Genomic DNA, 19643 nt, shown 5'->3' with positions numbered 1-19643 from the left:
TTTGAGAAATTTAAATCTACGCTAACTGAAATGAATTCAGTTTTCTAATTGAGCTATCTCCATAATTGCTTTGTATAGAAGTACCCTTTTTAAAAAGTATTGATCATTGTCAATAGTGTTTAATTAGATATGACCCATATAGTCATGTTGTGCTAAACTATTTAACATTTAATGGCCTGTTTAATTCTATTTAACAAGAGAATTAAATTCTTAATGCATGCTTGAAAGTTTATGAACTTTTAAAACATAAGAACTGTGTAAAGGTTAGTATTATCAAGTATTTGGAGAACATCAGTCCTGCTTTTTATTATTACCTCTATAAGGTACTGAAAGCAAAATGAAATTTTTGTAAAATTTATGGGTTTTTAGAAACTGAGAAAAGATTATATGAGGGGAGAAGTAATTAATAAAATTTGGAAGATAATTTCGAGAGTTGCTTGCTAAATCCTAGGATGCTAGAAAGAAAAGAACACAAAGGTATAGATTCAGGAGACTAAAACAAAATATTCTTTGTTAAATTTGTATAATAGATGGCTCTAGTAATTCCAAATGAAAAATAAAAATTTTGCTTCCTAGTGTTTTTCCAGTATTGTGTAAAAAGAGTAAAGAATAGTTGAGAATTTAATATATTTCAGAACCATATGAATTTTCTGTAGAATATGTAAATTTTATAATAAAATTTTGTAACTTAAGTTTTTAATGGCATTATTTGTATTTTCTGTTGTATAGTTTGAAACAATTGACTATACCTTCAATGGTTATAAATATTGAGCCCAATTATGTAACGGAAGTTTGTTTTTTCTAGTCACAAGACTAGGCAGAATCATAGGAATGAAGGAAAGTATTCATGTCCAGCAAATGATTCAGGCCAATTCTGACACTGATATTGTGTATGAAAGGCACAAATGCTGATCTCTGCCCAGTGACCGAAAATACCAATCAGAGTTCTGTGTTATTGCCTTAAAATACAAAAGCGTGTCGTCTTATCAAATCTAGTATGGACTCATTCAAGCAAAGAGGAGTTTGGTATACTTAAAGCAACTTTTCTAATTTAAGTAAATAAATTTTTAAAAATGCTTTGTAAACTGATACAAAATGGAAAAAAATCCTGTAAAAATAGAAATTGCTTGTCATTTGGAGAATGAAGAAGGGTGGATAGAACACAACTGAGGAGCGTGTAAGTTGGAATCTCCATCATGAAATCGCTACAAAGCCACGTTTTGTAATACTGTTTTGCACATAATTGGCTTTTCATACTTCAGGAGGAAAAGTGATTTGGGTCACCTTATTTGTCTAATTTTTTAATTTTACATATATAATCTTATGTTTCTTATTTCTACATTTTAATGTCCTCTGAAACTTTTGGCTCACCATTGCTTAATAAACAAAATGGGAACTTCTTTGCTCTGTCAGTTAAAGCCCTTCATACTCACACTTAGGTCCCACCGCCTTCCATTCACACTGAACTCCAGTCATTGCGTGTTTGTCTTTCTGTACGTGCACACACGCTTACCCTACGCTGTTCCTTTGTTTGATGCTTCACTCTGCTTGGAATGCACCCACTTTTTCTTTTTATATGTCCAGATCTGCCTGCTCTTCTGGGAGACCCCCTTCCATGAAGATTTTCTTGAACCTTAAATCGTCAGCACACATACACATCCCCCACGCAAAATCTCACCATTCATATTACTTGCCACTTTTTTGCCTTTTATTAGACGTTTGTCTTTTTCTGTCTTATTAGGGACAAGACCATCCTTTTTTTTCCTTCTTGGTTTCCACTCTATATTGTGGACAACACTGATGTTACAATTATTTACATTCATTATTGTTATCCTTGCTACTCACATTTTACCCAAAAATGGTGGGAAATGTAGAGCTTGTTGGGTAAATATGTAACTAGAAAACAGGAAACTTGGCAAATCTTAGAAGCATAGTGTTTCCAGATGCTAAGCATGGAGCATTATTTACTTCAATTCAGAGTTGATGGAAGAAGAGAAAATGTTAATTTTTTCCTCAAAACATGAAAGGTGAAAAGGTTATATGTAATGTTGCTCGTGTCAGTTTTTTTGCCTTAATCCAGCAATGTATCATATTCTCTGTTCTCTGCTTTTTTCTTCATTTGTCTCTTATCTTTGCTTACTTAACTTTGAGGTCACTATCAACAAGCATGGAATTTTTATTACTTGATAAGTATGTATAGCAGAAATTCAGTCTGCTCATTTTTATCTTGGTCCACCTTATCTGTCCTTTACAATCTCCTTCCCTAAAGACAGAGTTGGCAATGCCAGACTATCTAACATTAATAACTGAAAAACAGAGATCATCAAAAAAGCATGGCATATATTAACTACAAAATTGTTATTAAAGGGCTAAATTAAAAAATCTTTTCAAGATTTTTTCCCCCCAAGATTCTCAGAGAAGTCAATGCTAATATTTTGTAAAACACTTAAATATATTCTTCATTTTTTAACCCTAAGTCTTCTGAAAGATACAGGGAGAGACATTTAAGTCAAATAAGGTGGTTTATGTACACATGAAACGAGACTTATGTGTTATGGCCAGGGATTCTGCCCATAGCTAACTTTATATATAGTTTAAAGTATTAAATTGCAGTCAAGTGTGTAATAGTCATAAACAACTCAAAACCTGATTTCCTTATCTCCTTGGTCTCAATTGGCATGTTTTTGGTCAATATAAATGAAGGGTAAATCTCTTCTAATGAAGTAATGAATCGAGGTGTGATGATCATCATTCACTACTGGTGAAATTTATAATGGATGGATCAAGCTGACAGTACCTGAATCCATCAAACAACTCTTCTACCTCAATTTTGTATTTTGACAAATTTCAAAGATGCAGAAGGAACACCTGTGTACCTCACTTTTACTAATGTTTATTAGTTTATATTTTGCCGCATTTGCTTTATCTTTGAATATGTGTGTATTATTTTTCTCCTCAAACATATGAGAATAAATTATAGACATCACAACATGACAGTCAGTTTGAAGCATTTAAAACATTGTGTATAAGCACAGTATAATAATGCCACTCAAGCAATTTAATGTTAATGAAATAGTTATCTAAGTATATATCCCATATTCGTATTTCCCCACTTGTTCCAGTAATGTCCTTTATAGCTATTTTTCCCAGATATAGAATCCAATCTGATTATCACACATGGCATTTAACTATCATGTTATTTTAAAATCCTTTATCTAGAGGAGTTTCCAGCCTGCCTGTTTTAGTCTTTCAGGATGTTGACATTTTGAAGAGTCCAGGCAAGTTATTTTGCATTGTGCATCTCAATTTGGATTTGTCTGAGTGTCTTCTCATGCTCTAAGTGATCAATCCATTTTTTTTTAAACTTCATCATAGGGAAATGTTCAAACACGAAGATAGAGAAAGCAATATAATGTACTTAATGTACACGTTTTGCAGCTTCATCAGTTATCACTGCATAGCTAATTTTGTTTTATGTATAACTACCCACTTCCCAGATTATTTAGAGGCAAATCCTAGACTTAGATTCTTTGAGCTGGAAATATTTCCAAATTTAGCTCCAAAAAATAAGGACTCTTTTTAAAAAAACCACAATAACAATCTATCTTAAATCAAAAAAAAAGAAACAACCTTCCTGACAGAAGTATATGACATCACCTTGAAATATTCTAGTCAGAAAACTTGTACCTCAGTCTGATTAACTGTCTAGATCTGCCTGCCAGCTGACTAGAAATACCGAGGTGAGAGGAACAACACAGCAGAGATGCAGTCAGCAAAATCCAGAGTGTCAGGTTTCTATAGGAAAAACGACGTAAAAATAATAACATGTAAAGGAGAGCGTGAACCTGTAGATTGGAAAAGACTTAAGAGACACATCAACCAAATGTAACGTGTAATCCTTTTGTGGATTCTGATTTGAACAAACTAAAGCAAGAAAAGAGGGAAAATTTGGGGAATTTGAATGCTGATTGGATATTTGGTGCTGTTAAGGAGTTATTCAGTTTTTAAGCTGTGACAGTGGCTTTGCAGTTAAAGTTTTTAAACGTTCTTACCCATTAGAGGTACATACTGAAACATTTATGTGTGAAATATCTGGGATCTGATTCACAATAATGTGGGAATTAGCCCTGAGTTGGTCATTGTTGAAACTAGATGATGGATACTTGGTAATTCAATATGCTCTTCTCTCTGCTATTGTGTCTCTTGGAAATTTTACAAAATAAAAAGATCTTTTTAAGGTAAGGGCCAGTGGTAAATGTGTTTCAGACATTTATAATGCATATAACCATTATTAGTGTTTATGATTATTATCAAATTTCGCCCCTTGTTAGTCTCCTTCATTAGAATAATAAAGATATATAGTCTTGTGGATTTTTTTTTAATTGTATATAAGACATTTTTCCTTTTTTGTCACTTTTTTTTTAAGGTAATGAGCATGGTGTCAGGATTTGCACCATTAATTTCTGCAGGTATCTTTTCAGCCACTCTTTCTTCTGCATTAGCATCCCTTGTGAGTGCTCCCAAAATATTTCAGGTAAGTATTTTCACATTACAAGCTTTATTAAAGGGGGCAGCTAAGATAATATATTTCTTTTTTTTTTTTATTTTTTATTTATTTCTTTATTTATTTTTTCCCCCAAAGCCCCCGTAGATAGTTGTACATCATAGCTGCACATCCTTCTAGTTGCTGTATGTGGGACGCGGCCTCAGCATGGCCGGAGAAGCAGTGCGTCGGTGTGCACCGGGGATCCGAACCCGGGCCGCCAGCAGCGGAGCACGCACACTTAACCGCTAAGCCATGGGGCTGGCCCTAAGATAATATATTTCAATTTAGGATTATTAATATTTTCAAATCATTTGTTTACTTCTGTCAACCCCATATGTGTACATGAGATAGATACACACACACATGTATCAAGACTGGTATATTTAACTTTATGCGTATAAATGTGAATATGTGTATTTGTATAAACATTTGTGCATTTACTTACTGTCGGTGTAGTCTTTGAGTTGTCTTTCTTGAAGTGGTGATGGATTTTTGCTTTTTTGACATATTTTGTTAGCATAAATTTTCATAATGTCTTATCAAGGATAAGGAGTACAGTCCAAGACCATAAATCAGAAAAATTAAAGTATCTTGTTCCTCTTAGCATGATGTCAACCTAAAGGTTTTATTTTACAAATATTTGAATGCCTAATATGTGCCACACCTTGTGTTAGGTACTCAGGGTATAATGATGAATAAGATAGACATTATGTCCCTTTAATAAGCATTGAACAAATAGCTGATTCTGAATAGGAAATACTTATTACTAAATCAAACAAATGAAATGTTGATTCTACAGCTTTGTTCTTAATGTTGTAGTTGTAGCCAGTTAGTACAGTAAAGGTGTAGAATATATTTCTTCTTAAAACAATTCTCAGTGATGTTTTAGGAAACGTGATTAAGTTCTGTAATAGGATTTTTGTGTGTAAGTCTAGGATTTGGACTTGGTCACACCTTTGGTATACTGATCAAGCTTCCAAATTTCTTTTATTTGTATGCCTGCTTCTCTGATTCCTTCTTCATAAAAGAATTTCAACATAGGGGTGGGATAAGGTGGATAAAAACTTCAGTGGTATTCTAAACCAACTACCTTTCTGATGCTTGAAATGTTTGAGTCTCCTTTACAGTCTGTAAGTGAAGCAGTGTGAGACAGAGGAAAAAAACCAGACCAAGAATTAGAAACTTGGGTTCCATTCTTGTTTAGTCTGTTGTAACTGTAAGCAAATCTGTATGTTTAATTTTGGTATGTTTCATTTTAATGTTTACATTTCTTCATTAGGCTCTATGTAAGGACAACATCTACCCAGCTTTCCAGATGTTTGCTAAAGGTTATGGGAAAAATAATGAACCTCTTCGTGGCTACATCTTAACATTTTTAATTGCACTTGGATTCATCTTAATTGGTTAGTCATATAAATGGTGTGCTAATGTAGATTTTGGTGCATTTAGAGTATTAGCTCTAAATATTGAATTATTAAATTATAAACAAAATGTTACTTTACCTTGTGTACTAAGTTAATTTCTTTCTGATTAAACAAGAGTGTTTAGAAAATACTGCAAATAATAGCGCTCAATACATATCTACCAGAATTATTACCATCACTAAGTCCCTATTAGAACTAGAGGGAACTCCCAGGTTCTTGTCACTAAAACAAATACAGTAATAGCATAAGGAAAAGGATTCCAGTGTTCCCTGTCAAGGTAGAGCTTCAGCTGATCTACCTTTTGGCACTTGTGCCTCTGATCACAAGTGAGCTAATGGGTCTTCCGCTATACTGAAGAAGATATTGGACTTTTGTTAAAAGTCTGATTATACTACTAAGTGTGGACACTAACTCTCATGTAATGGTGCTAAGTATGTATTTATTGTAACTACTTTTGCAGAACAAGTTGGCAGTTTTTAGTAAAGTTTCCCACAATCCAGCAATTCTCTTTAGGGGTACGTACCCTAGAGAAACTCACATATATACTCAAAGAGCCTGCTATAAGAATGTTTTTAGTGGCATTAAATCTAATAGTGACAAATGGAAGCAACCTGAGTACCTATCAGCAGAAGAATGAAACTGCAGAATAATATTTAGCAGTTAAAAAATGAGTAAACTTGGTTTTCATGTATCAATATGGATGAATCTCAAATATAATAAATATAAAAAAATAATTGCAGAATGATATATATAGTATGATATTATTTATGTAAATTTTAAAACACCCAAAACAGTACTACATAATGCTTATGGACTATATATGTATGTAGTAAAACTATAATTGGAAAGAATCTACCAGCTTTGGAAGAGTGAGATATAAATGGGGTTTCAACTCTGTAAATAAGGGTTGATTTCTGTAAATTAAAGTATATGAAGTATATATGGCAAAATGTAAGTATTTGTTAAATCTGGATGGTGGATATAGGGGTATTCATTATGCTATTATCTAAAGTTTTGAAATAATTCATAATTTTGTAAAGGTAAAAAATGTCTAATATGTCAATAAGTATGCCTCATGTTTCTTTTGCAGCTGAACTGAATGTTATTGCTCCAATTATCTCTAACTTCTTCCTTGCATCATATGCATTGATCAATTTTTCAGTATTCCATGCATCGCTTGCAAAATCTCCAGGTGATTTTACATTTCTTGATAGTTTTGTAAACATGGTAATGTCTTTGATTTTAGAGAAAATAAAACTTTAACACATTTTAAAAGATAGTGTGTGTGGGATTAGCTCATTAATGCTCAGTCTGCCTTTACAGTTGAGTCAAGTGAGTTTTCAAAGATCTCTTTATCATGAAATTTACTAGTAATACTCCATTTCTTATCTTAAAAGCATTTGAGATAGCATTAATTATAGCTTCAGTTTTTGTTGTAAAAATATAAATTTTAGAGGTGGATGTGAGTATGGCTATAAAAGAGCAACACAAGGGATCCTTGTATTGGACTCCTCTTTATCTTGACTGTATTAATATCAATATCTTAGTTATGATATTGTAGTATTATTTTGCCAAATGTTATTATTGGGGGAAACTAGCTAAAGTATACTTGGAGTCTCTATTATTTCTTACAACTTTGTGTGAATCTGCATTATCTCAATTAAAAGTTTAATTTTTAAAAAAATATAAATTTTATTGAAATGATTTAAGAATAATGTGTTTGACTGTGAAACTACCTATGAATGAAAATTTTAAAACATGGTCTTCAACATGTTTTAGAGTGAGCTTAATTCATAAATACTTCTCCAAATGGGAAGATATGTTTCTGTAGTCTATTCTTAGTTTTTCTAGCAAGTAGATGAATTTTTAACAATTGTCAAGAATATCTTGTTTGAACTGTTTTGTGTATTCATTAGAATATGGATATGTCTCATGGTAAAAACCAGAAAAAGCCACACTATTAAGGACTCAATTTGAAACCTTCCTTTTTAAATCTTCTCTAGTTTTTAGCATTTACTAGAGTAGGTTGATTTATACTTATAAATATAAAAAAAAGAGTTTATTGAATATAGAACTAGTAAGATAAAATAATGTGGAAGTAAATATATGTGCCCTCTTCATGGTCATCAAGAATTGTGAAATTAAATTGTGGTCAATAATGGTATATGACTATACTGTTATTATATTAGCCTTATACTTAATGTTTAAAGCCCTCTCAGTGTAGCAGACACAAAGAAAGATATTTTGTGCATACATATATACCATTGTCTAAAGCAGATGAGGTTTCTGAGTGACTTTGATTTATGTATTTTATTTGTTGTTGTTAGGATGGCGTCCTGCATTCAAGTACTACAACATGTGGATATCACTTATTGGAGCAATTCTTTGTTGCATAGTGATGTTTGTCATTAACTGGTGGGCTGCATTGCTAACATATGTGATAGTCCTTGGGCTATATATTTATGTTACCTACAAAAAACCGGGTCAGTAGCCTTTTCTTTTTTAAACTTTTATTTATTTATTTATTTTTTCCCCCAAAGCCCCAGTAGATAGTTGTATGTCATAGCTGCACATCCTTCTAGTTGCTGTATGTGGGACGCGGCCTCAGCATGGCGGGAGAAGCGGTGCGTCGGTGCGTGCCCGGGATCCGAACCCGGGCCGCCAGCAGCGGAGCGCGCACACTTAACCACTAAGCCACGGGGCCGGCCCAGTAGCCTTTTCTATTTAGTACTTCAAGCTAGAAAACGTCTAGAAGTTTTACTTTTCATATCTAGGCATCATCTTTTATATATTTGAGAGGAATTTTGTATAAACCCTAAAATAGTTTATTTCCAAATACATGTAGTTTTAATGAAACAATTACTACAAGACTTTTTATTCTATGGAATTCCATTCTTACCCATAAATTAAATTTAACCCTATTTGTAGAAGAATAACACATTTATATAATTAACTTTCTGTTGTACTCAATATATTTTAAAATTATTCTTCAAAAGAATTAGATTTGCCGTACTCCAGTAGCTGCTAGCCTAATAAGCATATGTATTACCTACTGTGGTCTTAGTACTTACTGTAGTAAGTACCACAGAATTCACAAAATACTAGAAGACATAGTATCTTCCCTCTAGCCTACTGTGTAACAGGGAAAATTGGACAAACATGCTTTAACTGGGAAACGGTTAAAGATTACCTAGGATGTGTCATATTGATAACTGTTGGGTGTATCTCCACATAAGAATATGATGCTAGGGTATGTTAGGATTGGTTCAGTACGAGTATGGTAAGCTATAACACAGAAGAAAGTTCCAATGAGAAAGGTTTGAACAGTTCTGGCCCAATAGAATAGATTAGGAAGGGACTATAAAAGTAGTTGAGGTGTAGTTGTTTTACACAGTGTGGAAACGTTTTGTAATCCAGATATAAAGCAATGAGGTTTTGGATTAGAATGGTGGCTTTAGAAGTGAAATAGACAAAGAAAGTATTGTTTTAACCATCTTAGAAGCAATTATTTCTCTAATATGCCTGTTAAGTCTCCAAAGTAACAGATGTCTAAAACCATCATTTCATGTCCAGGCTGTTTATTCAATAAGCAATAAAATTTGCTTGTTCAAATAACTTAAACTGTTAAGTACTATAAGTAGTACTTATTAACAATCAGAGATCTGTCTCTTTCCCTTTAGACCTTTGGCTACATAAACAATAATTTTAAAATGTTTTTCTTTTTTTGTGAAAGACTCTTGAGTTGCGTGTATAGCATGTGTGCAGCTCTGTCATCCTAGTCTTTTCTAAATTGTACTTTTCTTCTTTAGATGCAATTACTATGGTTCAGATGAGCATGGTCATAATGTCATGCTATGGACTTGAACTATTGAAAGTTCTGAGTACAGTAGTTTATTTTAGCAATTGACTTTTTAAATGTGAAAGCACCATTTACTTCTCTGTGTGTCTCAAATTGGTTAACGATTGGTTGTTAGTATTGGTGTTAAGCTTCATGAACACTGTCTTCCTGCAGATGTGAACTGGGGGTCCTCGACACAAGCCCTGACCTACCTGAATGCACTGCAGCATTCGATTCGTCTTTCTGGAGTGGAAGACCATGTGAAAAACTTCAGGTAAGCGATAAGGTAACAGATACATTTTGTTTTAGGTGGCAGTTCTTCACTTATTGTTTCATAACATTTTCATATGCTAAAATTTTTGTAAGGTTCTCTAAAAGCACAAAACACTGTTTTTTGTTTTGGTTGGACTTGGCAATTTATTCAAAAACAAAGTTGAGATGTCTTAGTTATCAAAATTTTACAAAGAGATAAATTATCATTTACCTTACAAAAAATGTTATGAAAGTTTTGGAGGTCTCTCATTTGAAGACTTTTAAATGGTAGATGTCATAAAAGGAACAATTTTTTCTCTCTGTGGCCATTGAAATTGTGTAACTACTGTATAACCACTAAGTATGAAATTCATCAAGATTTTTGACATACCTGATTTTGTAATCTTACTAAGGCACTAAATATTTTCATGTTAGTTGCTTCTTTTCTTGTCATTGACTAACTGAAAACCAGTTTTAGTGATAAAGAATCAATGCTTTCAAGTAAAGGGCATTTATTACTATTTTCCTCAATAAATGACTCTATCTTTTCTTGTAATAGTTTATCAGTCATTAATTTAAAAACTATTCCTTAATTTAACATGCTTTTTTTTTTTTTTTTTTCCGGTAAGGAAGAGCAGCTCTGAGCTAACATCCATGCCAGTCCTCCTCGTTGTTTTTTTTTTTTTTTTTTTTTTTTTTTTTTTGCTGAGGAATACTGGCCCTGGGCTAACATCTGTGCCTATCTTCCTCCACTTTATATGGGACGCCACCAGAGCATGGCCTGACAAGCAGTGCATCGGTGCGCGCCCGGGATCCGAACCCAGGTCGCCAGCAGCAGAGCGCACGCACTTAACCGCTACGCCACGGGGCCAGCCCCCTAACATGCTTCTAATAATTGATGAGATTCAGTTACTAAAGCACTATTGATATATACTTTTCTGAATCCATAAATATTATTTACCTATATAGATTCTTAGAAATTATAGATTATTATACTTAGTTAAAAGTAGCCTTGTCATTTTTTAAAACTAGATCATTATACAGTCCTTCTCATATTGTTCACTTAAGCCTGGCTGTGAACAGGTGATTTTTCTGTAGTCATAAGTAATCATCTTTCATTGGTTTCTGCACAGTCAACACAGAAATATGTTCCATGTTTGTCAGTAAACCAAAAGGGAAAATGTTTTTTAAAGAAACCCTAAAGAATGGGTAAGCACCAGAAAAGAATTGCTCTATCGAATTTCTCCTAATGAGAAAAGTCTTTGTGTATTCTTTTTGTTACTCTTGGATCCCCTTGCTTTTTTTCTAGAATGAGAAGTTCCCAGAGACTACAGATCTTCAGCTTTGGAGTAGAGAGAAATTGAGAAAAGAAAAAGGAATGACAGCCCTGGGAGGAAAACTTTAATTTCAGCTCCTTTGGGATGGTTGATGCCAAGTATGGCAGAAAATAGAAATCATTCCTTTATGTAAAAAGTTGTATCCCAGAACTGAGAGCATGACCAAGACTCAAAGTTAATTTGCCATCAATAAAAACCTGTTGCTTTGGCTTATTATGGTAATGGGAACGTTTAAAAAAATATATTCCAATATGGCTTTTTAAATTTTTATCAGAATTATACATGAACATAGTTTAAAACGGAAAAACTTAGGTTTGTCCTGAAAATCAGTAGTTGCCCCACTCCTCATATCCCTTTTCTCGCACACCACAGGCAACCACTTTCAACTCTTAGCTGATTCATTTAGTATTTACTTCATGTTCCCAAAGAACATGCTTGTCTTGCTGTACTTTTTGATTTTTAATTTTAGGCATTATCTGTTGGGGTCTTTCATCCACATGCACCTACCACACACATGCACCCTTCCCTTTACCCCATCCTCCAAGCATATTTTTATGGCATTATTTTGATTAGATCATATTTGGTGTTTATATTTTTATGGCTTTTTAAACAAGATTCAGAGCTGAGCCATATAGTAAATTATGTATGCTTTTTCTTTCCTGTACAGCTTTTTTGTTTTCTCCGGAGCCAATAATTTTCTTTTTCTTTTTATTTTCATGTTTAACTTTCTGTTTATCACTATCTCAGCCTTCACCAAACTTACTGAAACATTTTATTTTCTTCCCTTTGTAGTTTCTATTGTCTTGAAGTGTCTTTCTCATCATTTCCTGTTTCTTTAGTTTGTGTTCTTAGATTTAGCCTGGTGTGAAGTATCTGTGATCCTTGGCTAAGGAAGCTCTGCATTGGTGGGTGGGGCCTGTCAGTGAAGACTTTAGTGTAGATTAATGTGGCTTTGCTGGTTCTTTTAGAAATTTAAGTCATCTTAAAGGCTTTCTTTTTTGATCTGATTAGATCTTCCGAGAAAAGAATCTTTTAATTTTCTGCTTTTTGATAAAGTCCTGGCCACCAGAGTTCTGAGAGCCAGGTCGGAAAGGTCACAGATCTCGGGATTCAGCATATAAATATTCTCCTAACTCCCCTGTTTAAAGTAGCTACTTCGGCCCTTAGCTGTTGCCAGTGTCTCCCAGACCAGAAGCCCTCTCTAGCAAATAAGCCCGAGCCTAATAGGACTGGGGAGGGATGGGGACAGTTGCCCATCGTGATGATGAAAGTGATTTGGTTTATCTAGTTGCTTCTTATGCACACGTTAAACCAGTCCTTCTTATTTTAGTTTCTTTAACACATTGCCCCTGTCACTTCCAGAGGCATACTGCCTCTAACTCTTAGCCGTTTTCGTGATTTTTAGGTGTAAAATTAGGTAGCTTTACAACTTTCTCTTATGCTCATTTTAGGATTTAGCCTTTTCCTGATTTGTCAGTCCTTTATTGTTTTTCCGTCTGCTTTCTGGCTTTCAATATTTCAATGCTCTTGTGTCCTCTCCTGTTCTCCACATTTTTTTGATTTTATGCCTTAAAAAATCTCGTTATATCTTATGGGTTCCTCAACTCAGTTCCAACATGTTGTGTGTGTGTGTGTGTGCGTGTGCGTGTGTGTGTAGTTCATGCATGCCAGCAGGGTGTCTGAGAATTTAGCTTAATTCTGACACTTATCTACCCGAAGATAGAATCAGATTCCACAGGTAAAGGGCTCAGTCCCACAAGACTGCCCTCCACTTCAGACACCAGTTGCAAGCCCAGGTTGCTACCTCTGTTTCTGACCAACTGGCTATAAACCAGAGGTTCCCACAACCCACTCCTTGAGTTCAATTTATTTGCTAGAATTTCTCACAGAACTCAAGAAAACATGTTTACTCACTAGATCACCAATTTATTACAAAGGATAAAAATCAACAGCCAGGTGAAGAGATACTTAAGGCGAGGTCCCAAACAAAGGAGCTTATGTCCTTGTGGAGCCTGGAGCTGGGCACCGTGGTGTGTCTAAATGTTCTGGTTCCCCAACGTGGAAGCTCTCTGAAAAAAGGAACTGACGAGCTGTCCTTTTGGGTTTTTATGGAGGCTTCTTTATGTTGTGAATGACTAAGTCGTTGACCATGGGTGGTTGATTCAACCTCAAACCCCTGGCCTGCCCTCCCCAGAAATCAGGGCAGTGGGACTGAAAGTTCCAATCTTCTGATCACGTAGCTGGTTCTCCTGGTGACCTCCTTTAACATAAACAAGACACCGATTTCATCTTTATGGCCCTGAAGCATTTTCAGGAACTGTGGATGAAGAGCAAATATATCTGAGAAATATATTTTGGTCATCTGAATGACTAAATATATATATTTCTTATAAATCACAGTATCGCAGAAGGCAAATGTTCAAGCTGTGTCATTGTTACTCAGTCATCTCTAATATGTTTTATACTGTACCTTTTTTGGTATGATAAAACTATACCAAATTATGCCTTTCTGGTATGTTCACTATTTGGTAAAGATAGAGACTATGGTTAATTTTCCACAGTAATAGGTTATATTAGTTAGGGTGTAGATTAAAGTACTGTAAGAAAAAAGCTGAACAAATACAATGGCTAAACAAGACAGACATCAATGTTGTATGATATTCCAGAGGTAGATGGATGGTTCGTGGCAAGTAGGCAGATTTGCTGCACTTGGTCATTCACGTCCCACATTGCTTGTATCTTGTCAGTCTGCCATTGCCTAGATGTTTTTCTCCATGTGGTCAAAGTCATCAGTCACCTCATCCATGTGTCTAGCTTACAGGAAAGGGAAGGAAAGTATGGAGGGTGGCAGCTTCCCTTTTAAAGGACATTACCTGGCAATGGGAACATCGTAGAGGCTGTAAATCTGTCAGAGGGCCACTTTTAGCTGCTAGGAAGGCTAGGAAATATAATCTCTAGCTGGGAGCCATGTAACCTGCTAAAGTTCAGATGGGGAGACTGGACTATTAGCAGTCGGGGCCACAGGGGATGGTTTCATGTTTGATTGTCCCAAAGCAATTCTCCCAGACATAATTGGCTTTTCAGATAGCAGGCTAAAATTCTGAGTATGTTAGTTTTTTTTTTGTTTTTTTTTTAAGTCCTTATTCAGGTTTTCATGCTTATTTTATGAGTATAGCTTAGGAACTACCCTAACAATTAATTTAGTGGTTAAGTCAGAAATTTTAGTTTATTTGCTTTTTTGCTCAAGTTTATCCTACTTATATAAATTCTTGTTTTAAAGAATTTTTGCTAATCTGTTTGAACTTATAAAATGGATGCCTGAATATTTTTTCATCAAATAAGATTGATTTCCATTTCTAGTCAGCAAAAATCAAGAGTTTAAGAGTATATAAAAGTCATGCCACTTTCTTGTGTTTGCAGAGGCAATTAAATTCAATTTTGTCTTTCACCATAATTAATTAGAATTAAAACTTGTAGTTCAAGTAGAAACCTTTTCTTCACCATAGGTGGTTTTACTCATGTGGCAATGGTCATTAAAATTAGCCTAGTTTAAAGAGGGCTGATATTACAAAGTAGAAGTAATCATGATATGATCAAGTTAAGAAGGAAAGTGACCTGTTTGTTTTTTTTTTTTTAATTTTATTTATTTATTTATTCCCCCCCCAAAGCCCCAGTAGATAGTTGTATGTCATAGCTGCACATCCTTCTAGTTGCTGTATGTGGGACGCAGCCTCAGCATGGCTGGAGAAGCTGTGCGTGGGCACGCGCCCGGGATCCGAACCCCGGGCCGCCAGCAGCAGAGCACGCACACTTAACCATTAAGCCACGGGGCCGGCCCAAGTGACCTGTTTTGTACATGAAGGCAAGGCCATGCTCTCAGGAAGTTTGGTGAATTCTGTGAAAGAACTGGAATTATCTTTAGAAGATGAAAAGTTGTTACCTATTTTGTACCTAGCATGGTCGTTTCTTTCTATAGTACCTGCCAGAATCTTGATGTATAAGATTATCTATTATTTTATTTTATTTTTTTAAATTTTATTTATTTATTTTTCCCCCCAAAGCCCCAGTAGATAGTTGTATGTCACAGCTGCACATCCTTCCAGTTGCTGTATGTGGGACGAGGCCTCAGAATGGCTGGAGAAGCAGTGCGTCGGTGCGCACTCGGGATCTGAACCCGGGCCGCCAGCAGCGGAGCGCGCGCACTTAACCGCTAAGCCATGGAGCCGGCCCTGTCTATTATTTTAGAAGGACATTTGGCATGATGTTTGTTCCAAGGTTTTGTTTCTGTATTTCTCATGTGGCAAGAAACTCCGGTTAAAAGTCATCTATGAGAATCCTGTGGCCTGTGTCTTGAGGACAGTTGCATAAAGGCGATTCTAGTGTCGTAATGTATTCTTAGAGAAACAACTTAAAATCGTGTCCATATTACCAAAACCTAAACTTCTCTGATTTTGTTTTTCTTTTTAATCTTAAATTAGGCCACAGTGTCTTGTTATGACAGGTGCTCCCAACTCACGGCCAGCTTTACTTCATCTTGTTCATGATTTCACAAAAAATGTTGGTTTGATGATCTGTGGTCATGTACATATGGTAAGTGTTAGTTTTCTATATTAAATATTTGTGCAACTTTCTAGATCTGAAATAATTTGACAAGATAAACAAATCTATTGAGTTTGTTTGGGTTTTTTTTTTACAGTAGTTATTTTCTTCAAAATATTTTTGCCTCCAAAGTGTCTCAAAACCTCATTTTTAAAAAGATTTTGGAATTTTGCATCTTCATCATTTTTCTTATTATGAGTTGATTTTAGCAAACCACATTGCCCTTATAGAACAGTTTGGCTAAGAAAAATAGCTTCTTGATAACTAAGGAGCCTAAATGAAATTCAGTATGTTTTTTTTTTCTTATTGCTATTTCTCATCAAGTCCTGGAAACATTTACTTACCAGAAAAAAAGAGGTTGGAGGAGGTAGACAAATCGCGATAAATATGTAGTATCTGGTATGTAAGAAGAGCAGAATGAATGCTGAATTTTCAAGTTCAAATGCTTTTAGTTGCCCATTCATTTTTGTTTTAACCATGAGGAAGAAAATTATTAAAAATAGTAGTAAACTTTTATCCAAAAGTAGTTTTCTGTTTTTGTCATCCTGGCTATTGAAAATAGTCACTAGATGATGGATCACCTGTTCTGCATAAGAAATGGGAATATTTATGCGTCAGATTACCTTTTCTCCCAAGCTCTATTGTTCATCTGGTTTTGATGCTAGAAGTGTGCGTTGTGTGCCTCATGTCCCAGCTCCTGCTAGAGTTGCTCTTCTACTTGTATAGTAGCAAAGTCAAAGCTGTGTGTGTGTGTGTGTGTGTGTGTGTGTGTGTGTGTGTGTATGCATGTGTGTTGGGTGGTGGAAGGACACATTGAGACACTGACCCCACTTAGGACCTGTGGAGTTTTCTAGTTTATCTTCAAGTTGATCAATTCAAGTTGGAATCTTGAGCATAAGAAATTACAAATGGGCTGGTTTCCCAACTGGGAAAGATAAATTGTATTTTTCCTTTCCTTATTCATGTTTAATTAGGGTGTACTCTTAAACTTTTACATTTTTGCTCTGTACATTTGTGTAGAACACATTTTATGTGTTGCTTGCAAAGATCAAAATAGAATTGCAAGTTAAAGTTCATTTCCTTTCTTCTGTTATTTCTTCATTTAATAAAAGTATGAAGAAAAAGTGCATTTATGTTATATAGCTCACTTTTATTTTCATTGCTGTTTCTAAGTTACTGAGAATGAGTAACTCATACATTTGGGACAAACAAAAAATAAGCTGGGAAACTTTCTGTAGAAAAACAGAAGGCTCTTATTTTTCTCTGCATAATCTTCCATTTTCAGTAGTTTCTAATTTCTCTCATTTACTTAGTATCAAAAACTTATGTACTTTTCAGTCTGTGTTTCGTCCTGTTCTCCCTTCTCCCGGCACCTCCTGTACCTTAACTGTTCCATCAACGCTATCTTTTCATAATCTTAAGTATTGGAAAGAATTCACTGACGTGAAAATGAAATGCTATTGTTATACTTCTCTCCCCCACCCCCAATGTTTAGGCATCTTGTTTAAAGTATAACAGGATGATTTTTATAAATGTGGAATAGATTACCTTTCAATTAAAGATATTATTAATATTTTTACCTTAAAGGGCCCTCGAAGACAGGCCATGAAAGAGATGTCCATTGATCAAGCGAGATACCAGCGATGGCTTATTAAAAACAAAATGAAGGCTTTTTATGCTCCAGTACATGCAGATGACTTGAGAGAAGGCGCACAGTATTTGATGCAGGTAAGTTTATTATGCCTCTCTCATGACAACATTTTAGTTTTTTTGTTTTTGTTTTTTTTTAGTGTGTGGTTCTTTTTGTTTTGTTTTGTTTTTGCTGAGGAAGATTCACCCTGAACTAACATCCGTTGCCAATCCTCCTCTTTTTGCTTGAGGAAGATACGCTCTGAGCTGACATCTGTTGCATATCTTCCTCTATTTTGTATATGGGCTACCACCACAGCATGGCCGCTGACCAGTGGTGTAGGTCTGCACCTGGGAACTGAACCCGGGCCGCTGAAGTGGAGCACACTGAACTTAACCACTAGGCCACCAGGGCAGGCCCGACAACATTTTAGTTTTGCAAAAGCTTTTAAAAACTTTTTCATTCTTGGTTTCATTCTTTATATTAATACAAACGGTAAATCTTTTTAAATATCTTCATTAAAGTAGACTACTAAGATTTGTATAATTTCAGAGCTAAAGGGACTATGGAAATAAGCTGCTGTTGGCTGACAGTGATGAACCTATTTGTAAATTATCTTAACCTATTTCTCCCTCTAAGATATTTCCCATTCACACCCTGCTATACCTTACTAGGTTTTTTTTGTAAGAGTGTTAAGTAATGGTAATCTTTATGTAATTTTTAAAAAATTCTAGTTCCTCATTGTATTCCTCACTATTTATTTACTAGTACTAAACTTAGACTTCTCTTTCAGTTTTGTGTATGGCATAGTAGCCAGAATATGGAATTTGGAATTAGTCCAAGGTTTAAATGCTAGCACTGTTACTTCCTTATTATGGATTTTGGACTGAGCAAGTCACTTAACTCCTATGAAACTCAGTTTCTTCAGCAAGCCCTAAGGGTTGTGGGGAGAAATAAATGGGTTGAGACAGTGTTTGCCAACTTATTTTTAGAGGAACCTTTTCTTCAAAAGTAGAGGTGGATGGGCCGGCCCTGTGGCTTGGTGGTTAAGTGCGCGCGCTGCAATGCTGGTGGCCCGGGTTCGGATCCCGGGTGCGCATTGAGGCACCACTTCTCCGTCCATCCTGAGGCCGAGTCCCACATACAGCAACTAGAAGGATGTGCAGCTATGACATACAACTATCTACTGGGGCTTTGGGGGGAAAAAATTAAATAAATAAAATCTTTAAAAAAAAAAAAAAAAAAGTAGAGGTGGGAGGCTCAGAGTGCTGTCATCTGAGCCCTTTCCGTTTTGTGTTTCTTAAAACTGGAAAAGCATAGGGTTAAGAATGGCCTAAGCAATCCTCAGGAATAAGAAGGAGTGGGAGTGGGCTTGCTTTGGCGGATATAAAACCTTACTATAAAACTATAGTAAGTAAGACACTGTGGTATTGAAGTAGCGATAGACAAGCTAGTGGAACAAAACAGAAGAAATAGAGCCACTCATGTAGGAAATTTAATATAGGACAGAGGTGACATTGAAAGGATGGGCTGGGACAATTGATTATCCATGTGAAAAAAATAATAGATTCTTATAAAGACCACACAAAAACCATTTCTAGAGGGATGAAAGACCTAAATCTGAAAGGTGATTTTTTAAAACTTTTAGAAGAAAATATGGAATAATTTTATGACCTTGGGCTAGGGAAGAATTTTTTAAATATGACACAAAAAAGTTGAACTATGAAGGAAGAGATCAATTGTTTTTTAGTTAAAATTTAAAACCTTGTGCTTCTAAGGAAGACATGAAAATGAAAGAGGAAGCTCCAGACCAAAAGAAGATAACATGTTAACAGAAAAAGAATGTGGTCCAGAATATATAAAGAAATACTATAAATCAATAAAAGAAAAAAAAGGAGCAAATATAAATTTGATATGAAAAGAAAAGGAAACCTAAATGACAAAAGTAAAAATTAAAACCACAATACAATTTTATTCCATACCAATCAGATTGACCAAAATTAAGTCTGCAAGTCCA

The 19643-nt window shown here is 35.0% G+C and overlaps 1 protein-coding gene across 1 annotated transcript in view; it reads left to right on the top strand.

Annotated features, from left to right (window-relative positions):
• SLC12A2 (solute carrier family 12 member 2) overlaps positions 1 to 19643 on the top strand; it is a 107961-nt gene that overhangs the window by 60857 nt on the left and 27461 nt on the right. Inside the window, exons 11-17 of the mRNA XM_087429855.1 lie at positions 4427 to 4534; positions 5826 to 5949; positions 7061 to 7162; positions 8298 to 8453; positions 9983 to 10082; positions 15876 to 15987; positions 17584 to 17724. Of these exons, the coding sequence (XP_087285981.1) occupies positions 4427 to 4534; positions 5826 to 5949; positions 7061 to 7162; positions 8298 to 8453; positions 9983 to 10082; positions 15876 to 15987; positions 17584 to 17724 (843 nt within the window). The remainder of the gene's footprint in view (positions 1 to 4426; positions 4535 to 5825; positions 5950 to 7060; positions 7163 to 8297; positions 8454 to 9982; positions 10083 to 15875; positions 15988 to 17583; positions 17725 to 19643) is intronic.

Source organism: Ceratotherium simum, chromosome 4 (assembly GCF_057802395.1).
Source record: "Ceratotherium simum simum isolate JZ-2026a chromosome 4, ASM5780239v1, whole genome shotgun sequence".
NCBI lineage: Eukaryota > Metazoa > Chordata > Mammalia > Perissodactyla > Rhinocerotidae > Ceratotherium > Ceratotherium simum.
Note: the sequence above shows the minus strand (reverse complement) of the source record. Positions and strands in the feature narration are given on the sequence as shown.